The sequence below is a fragment of the Penaeus monodon genome, chromosome 38, assembly GCF_015228065.2.
Source record: "Penaeus monodon isolate SGIC_2016 chromosome 38, NSTDA_Pmon_1, whole genome shotgun sequence".
Taxonomy (NCBI): Eukaryota; Metazoa; Arthropoda; class Malacostraca; order Decapoda; family Penaeidae; genus Penaeus; species Penaeus monodon.
This window is the reverse complement of record NC_051423.1, coordinates 27,141,926-27,149,425: the sequence shown is the minus strand read 5'-3', so window position 1 is coordinate 27,149,425 and position 7,500 is coordinate 27,141,926. Positions and strand designations below refer to the sequence as shown.

General features: G+C 41.7%; 1 protein-coding gene across 1 annotated transcript in view; it reads left to right on the top strand.

The window, feature by feature from the left end:
* The window catches only part of LOC119596771, a 14,154-nt gene that overhangs the window by 5,339 nt on the left and 1,315 nt on the right, over positions 1-7,500 (top strand). Inside the window, exons 5-7 of the mRNA XM_037946097.1 lie at positions 167-217; positions 468-665; positions 2,242-2,442. Of these exons, the coding sequence (XP_037802025.1) occupies positions 167-217; positions 468-665; positions 2,242-2,442 (450 nt within the window). The remainder of the gene's footprint in view (positions 1-166; positions 218-467; positions 666-2,241; positions 2,443-7,500) is intronic.

Here is a 7,500-nt window from a genome sequence, read left to right as displayed (position 1 = left end):
CTTATTTTTTCTCACCCGGACTTGCTTTCTTTTTCGCATATCTTTTATTTTTCTTTGATTTAAATCCCAAGTGTACAAGATTATGTAAATACATATATAAATAAAATGCCTGTGGAACACTTTTGCATGGAAGTTAATATCTGACAAAGAAACAAATTTCCAACAGAATGTCCTGACAAGACCATCGAAAAATGCAGAAATACTTCGTCAGTGTCAGGTTAGTCTGTCTTATTTCCTCCTCATTGAAAATTATAGGTATTTGAAAAATAGATAAACAGTTAAATAGGTAGATGAATAGACAAGACTGATAAATGTTCTGCAAATAGAAATATATGTAAAAACAGAAATTCCACATTACGAATAAAATTCTTCAGGAAAAAAATTTCGAGACAGAAAAACAAATATGGAGTTTCCGCTCATACAGTAAATATATCAATTTTTTTCATATTATCTCTCTACCCAAACAGGAACATCATGCGGAAATCATGAACTATATGCACTCAGAATCCCTCTTGATAGAGCCTCCACATGGTACTGGTGGCCCGGAAACACAGACGAGATAAGACTGGACTTCCCTCGAGACTTGGGTGAAGTGTCTCTGAGTATCAATCAGGCCAAGAAGGGACAGTGGCACGATTTCACGGTTGTAGAGAGCGGAGGGAGCGGTAAGTGCAACTTCCAATTTGATTGACTGTTGTTGTTTTTGTTATTATTCTTTTTTTATCACTAGTATTATTATTTCTCTTATTATTATTTTTTAAATATTATTGTTGTTGTTGTTATTATTATTATCATTATTGTTATTGTTGTTGTTGTTGTTATTATTATTATTATTTATTATTATTATTATTATTATTATTATTATTATTATATTTTATTATTATTACTATCATCATCATCATCATCATCATCATCATCATTAATATTATTATCATTATTATCATCATCAGTTAGCAATGGTAGTATCATTATTGTTATTATTATCATTATTGTTATTAATGTTATTAACATTATCTTAAATGGTAATTTTATTATAATCGTTATTTCGTTATTCTTATCATTATTACCGTCGCCGTTATTGTTACTAAAATATTAATATCCTTATTGGGAATTATTGTTTCATCATCATCTTCATTATTATTGTTGTTGTTTTATGCTATTGTTAGCACATCTGTTGTTATTAATGTCATTATTATCGTTGCTGTTGTTTTGTTGTTATAATCATTATCAGCATCCTAACCATTATTGTCTACGTCAGGGGTGTCAGACACGCAGCCCGCGGCGCATTTGTCTTACAGTCGGCCGCTTTACATGATTAATTAAGCCAGTCCTTCGTCTTCTGAGATTATCACGTACACTCTTACACGTTTTTTCTATTATTTTTTCTATTATAATTATTTCTATTTTTCTGATCGTAAGTGGCCCGCGGGGTGACAAGAAGAATTATTAGTATGTGAAATTATGATCGCCATGAAGGAAAATCATGTCCTATTTGTTACCAATAGTGTCACCATTTAAAATCTGATAAGAGAAATATCAAAGCGCAAGGTGCTTTGATGACGTCACAGGCAGGCAGAGAATGTAGAGGAAGATTACAGAAAAAAGGAAATACAGTCGGGTCCAGGGAGAGGCGTTTCTTTGAGGTCGCCAAGGCCTCTCGCGTCCGAAAGCCATCTTCGTCATCATCATTATGACAAAGATAATGATAATGATAATAATAATAATGATAATAATAATAATAATAATAATAATAATAATAATTATAAAAATGATAATGATAATGATAATGATGATGATGATGATGATGGTAATAATAATGATAATAATAATAATAATAATAATAATAATAATAATAATAATAATATAATTATTATTATATTATATTATTATCATTATAAAAATGATAATGATAATGATAATAATAATAATAATAATAATATCGATAATAATAATAATAATAATAATAATAATAAATAATAATATGAATTATATATACTAATACTATAATATAATAATATTAATAATAATATAGTATAATAGATAAATAATAAATCCATGCAATTTACTTATCCTAATCACTTTTTTATTTAAATCACTTCATTTCACATGTATCACATTTCTGCGCCATTTGATTTTGACTGCGACAGCTTTTATACATTCAGATTCAGAATGTCTTTCTCATGTGATAACCCTACCAACATTTCCGCGTGTATATCTTACGTTTCGCCTGAAGAAGATGAGCGAAAAATACAACCTGCACGATTAGCAGTCGTAGTTGGGCCCTGGTTCTACACTGCACAAAGAAGATTAACAGAGACAGTGACCTGCACATAAAGACTTTCAGCGCAGGGGAGTCGAGAACTAGCTTCTGGGCGCCCAAGTGTTCACCAAAGGCCCCGACTGTGGAGATTACGGAAACTTCAAAATCGATGGTGGAATTACGTAAGTTTGTTGGTTTGTTCAGGGTCGTTTGTGTCTATTTCGGTTTGCGACAACTAGTGGCGTCCATGCATTCTGGCATAGTTCGTCCGTGGTGTCGCTACTCGCAGGAGGTCAGGTCGCACACAAGGATAATGGTAATATAAGATCATATATCATGCACACACACACAGGCATACATACATACACACGCACAACATACATTTATATATATATATACATACACACACACACACACACACACACACACACACACACACACACACACACACACACACACGCACACACGTGTGTGTGTGTGTGTGTGTGTGCGTGTGTGTGTGTGTGTATGTGTAAATATGTATATATAGATATATGTATATATGTATGTATTTATATATGTATATATATGTGTGTGTGTCTGTGTGATTGGCAAAATATTCTTCCATGTTGACATCATGGTAGACAAACTCACCATGTACAAACGAAATTTATTGAAAATGAGACAACATTTTCAAAATCTTCCTGGATTTCATCTTCGGATCTAAAGAGGAAAGGGAAGGGAAGGAGTGCAAGAGAGTGAGAGAAGCACCACGGTATACACAGGGCAGATCATACATTCGCATAGATCGCCTGATCCTTCGACCTGACCTTGCTTGCTTGCTTGCTTGAGATTTGCGAAGTTCTGGCTTCGCCCGGGCCTTTCACTTATGGCCCGGCCTGTGTCAGCTTTTTTATGGCTGTCTCATTTGTTGGTCTGACACTCGGTGCTTACCGTGGCGGTGGGATTGCCAGCAGGCGCTCCTGTAGCCGTGGTGTAAGCATCTCGCATAATCTGTTTACCAGCACGACGGCTGTGTTCTGTGGGGTTTGTCTTAGGAATTGCGTGTGCACGCAATTCTCCAAGTAATGTACCAGTGTGGCGTTCGTTCGACCTGACCTGAGGTGGATTTCGAAAATGTCTCATTTTCAGCACGGTAGAATATTATATATATATATATATATATATATATATATATATATATATATATATATATATATATATATATATATTATATATATATATATATATATATATATATATATATATATATATATATATATATATATATATATATATATATATATATATATATATATATATGGTTCTCTTTTGGATGACATTGCCGTTCAGCTGCACAAATCTGGCCTCCGTCTTGGACCTCGCCCACGACGGGGACTGGAAATAGTACCATTGGCTTTCCCTTCTGTTGGCCTAGGGCGGCCTCCTGCGCCGCATCCGATGGGTCCTCGCAGCCCTCCCCCCGGCAGATGACGTCCCTTGCCCCGCGGTGCTTCCGACGCCGCCCAGCGAGGGCGCCCTGGACGAGACGCCGGCCGAGGAGAACCTAGACTACGCGGGCGTAGACAATGAGAGCATCGAGAGGCTCAAGAAGCACTTCGAGGGCAAGACGCAGACCGCCGCCCTGTTCAGGACGCGGCTGGCCGGCATCGACGTCACCATGAAGGTCATGCTGAACATGCAAGACACGATGTACGTGCGTGAGTTCGAGGCGCTGCTGGCGATTAAGGGGCGCGCCGGGGCCCCCAGGCTGTTTGGCTACGGCATCGAGTACCCCATGCTGATGCATGAGTGCCTGCGCGCCCAGAACCTGCTGAGCTTGGTGCTGGACGCGCGCACGCCCATCCGCGCCTTCGTGCAGGCCCTCGTGGGAGTCGTGCGCCGCCTCCAGGAGTTGCACGCCCTGAACTTCGTGCACAACATTTTCGCCACGGGCCACGTCGCCGTCGCGCTCGGCGCCGACTACGAGGTGAAGGGCGTGAATCTGATTGAGTTCACGGCGGCGTGCCAGAGCGGCCTCTCGCTCGGGCTGCTCATCGACCGGCAGAAGGCCAACCCCAGGGCGCTGCCACGCGAGGCGCTGAAGGCCATGCAGAGGGCCATTCAGGAGAAGCCGCTCGCCAGGCCGGACTATGCCGTCCTCGAGGAACTGCTCGACCGGGCGCTGGCCCACTGACCACGCCCTCCGCTCAGGGGGGGGTTTAATCGCGGTATGCGGTCGCAGTCAGCTTGCCCGGAGGGAGAGGGCGAAGCTGACCTTACCGCGTCGGGTGCTTGACACGAACTCCGGGTCAAACGAGATCAGATGACCTCGTATGTTATATTGCTTGACCACCTACTCGCGCCTTGCCCTCGAGGCGCCTTCAAGGGTGACCTAACTTGGCTGGTCGTCTCGTTCTCGTGCATTGTCCTGGTGCATCTTCGTGGCTGCTCATCCCTGTCGGTCCTCGGTGTAATCTGTCCGTCCTCGATGTCCACACGTCCTCGAAAGTCTCGCACAGGTCCTCCTTGACTTCGGATTCGTCTAGACCTCCTCGTTCAGGCCTAACTCGGCGGCGTCCTCATCCACACATTCTCACAGATCTCGTCCAGGTCCTTCTTGCGTCCACACGTCCTTGTAATCTTCATCTGGATCTATGGGTGTTGGGGTAGGGGCGGCATCTCGGGGCGGCTCATACCTGCGCTATGAGCTCCTGGAGTTGACTGGATCTGCAGGCGTCCGCCAGGCGTCGCCCATGCACAGCATCCTGGGATGACTGGTACCTGCGGTAAGGTGCTGGTGCTTCACTGGATCTACGGGGAGTCCGGCAGGCAACGCCTGTCCATTACATTATGGGACAGCTTAACACCTGCTCTGACGACATCTGGCTGCAGGCCTATGGCGATCTTCCGATGACTTCCATCTCACAGCATCCTAAGGGTCCTCCTCTGGTGCCGTGTCGGTCCGACTGCAATATATAGTCGGGGAACCAGATCGTACACATAAGGGCCAGATAGTAAGAGAAAAAGAAAGGCAACAAAGAAGAGGGGGTGTTAAGTACCACTAGCCGGTTATTAATAAAAATTTGCGGTTTTTAATGTTAGTTTTTAATTTATTCTTGTCCTTTTTTTTTCATTTTGTGTTTTATTTCACAAAGATAAGAAAAAAAGAAGAAGAGGGAGACGCATGGACCTGGCTTGAACTACCAACTGTCTCTGATAGATATGAGAGTAGATAAGGGAAATGACAATAGCAATCCGCAAGGATTTACTTGAACCACTGTCATCATACAGAGAAGAAATAAATGTAATTTGTACATCATGTACGAGTCACTCATCACAACAGACAAAATTGCGGGTTAAAGAGATACACCATAAATATTTATGCCGGCACTAAGACAGCAACCAACCCTATTAATGAAAGGTTCAGTGTCTTTTGTCCTGCGTGTGTGAGTGAGGTGAATGTGTTTGTGTATGCTTGTGTGAGTGACAGCTAGCGTGAATGAGAGGAAAGCGAGAGTGACCTCACACAGAGAATGAATCACAAACATGAATATTAACGTTCACTATAACAAAACTGAAGTAAATTAGCAATGCTAGCTATTTAAAATTATTTCAACTACCACATTGAATTCAACATATAATGATATATGACAGAATGTATGCATGAATGAATGGTGACATGAAAAAAACTTTTTAGCAAGCAAATCTTCTCGGGGTCAGAAAATCTGAACTGCCGAGGTACAAGTCTAGCTAGGCATGTTAGACTTCATTAATGGGGGGATCCTATACCCAAATGCCGTTAATGACTGAAGCGACTCGAGCCAGGGAAATCTATAAATAACCTGCTCTTTTCTGCGTACCTGTGATGGGCACTCGCAAAATTTCCTGAGGATATTTAAATTATCACAAATCACACAAACGCTTGGGATATACCCAAAACATGCAAGCGACTTCAAGAGGGTGAGAAAGGTGTGATTAATAAGGAATAATGATTCTAGCTTAAACCCTAGTCCTACATTAATTAACGGACGTAACCGCGGGTCACACCGACTCAAAGGTGCCGATCGAACGAATAACTTCGGTTTATTGTATCTACTTTCGAACGACGGAGTGCAGATATTAGGCGTTTACGCAACCTGGGCAATATCGGGCAATCCTGTGCACTATGATATGGGGGGAAATCCTACGCTATATTCAAAATAATACATTTTAATGAAATTGCGTTACATGCTCCGTTCTAGCGCCGATAGAACGTGTCACCAAAAAGCAATGTAACAATGCTATGGTTAACCCCCAAGGCATCAACAAAACAACAACCAAATTACAGGAACCAAGCTGTCATCTTCACCCTTCCCACGTCGTCAGGTCAAGACGGAAAAACAACCTTTTTCTCATTCAAGTGACCGCAAGCGAAAGAAAAGGGACAGTCAGGTCGGGGCGAGGGGAGGAACGAGATAAAATCAAATGATATTTGTGATAACATAAAATCATGAACGCGTTAAATTCGTTGCAAATGAAACAACATAAATCTCTAAACACGAGAGAAATTAATTAACTACTTAACTAACGAATGATATTCATGTTTGTTGACCACATACTCGATCACACGGAAATGCTATCTAAGGTGAAGGGAATAGTGTGAGAACGTGCCATTTGCTGTCATGTAGCACTTTTAACCCAACAGAAAACCAACAGCTTAACACATATATGGGCGAAGAAAGAATGGAAAGGAAAATAGAAAGGAGGGCCCAAACGTGTACTTACGTGTTTTTTTTTTTTTCTTAGCCATGTCTTGAATTGGTCAAGCGGATTTTCTTTGAAGGTTTGCTGCGAGCCGGAAGGACACAGCGCCACCCTGCCACCAGATTGTAAAAGGCTATCAACCTTAGTACATTGGCTTGCAGGGGTATTGATACTGATATACGACTTCACTCTTTATTTCTAAGAGTTGACACACGCAGTATGGGAACACAAGAGACATGTCTATTTATAGGGGTAATCGCGGTATGCGGTCGCAGTCAGCTTGCCCGGAGGGAGAGGGCGGAGCTGACCTTACCGCGTCGGGTGCTTGACACGAACTCCGGGTCAAACGAGATCAGATGACCTCGTCACCTACGCCCTCGCTGAGTGAAAGGTTAAATTTCGGACTTATGGATCCACGTGGAAAACAGCCACGTGGTCCACTGGTAACAGAAATAGACTTCTGCATATGTTATAGTGTGTGTATGTATATATTGTAAATATATATATATATCCAC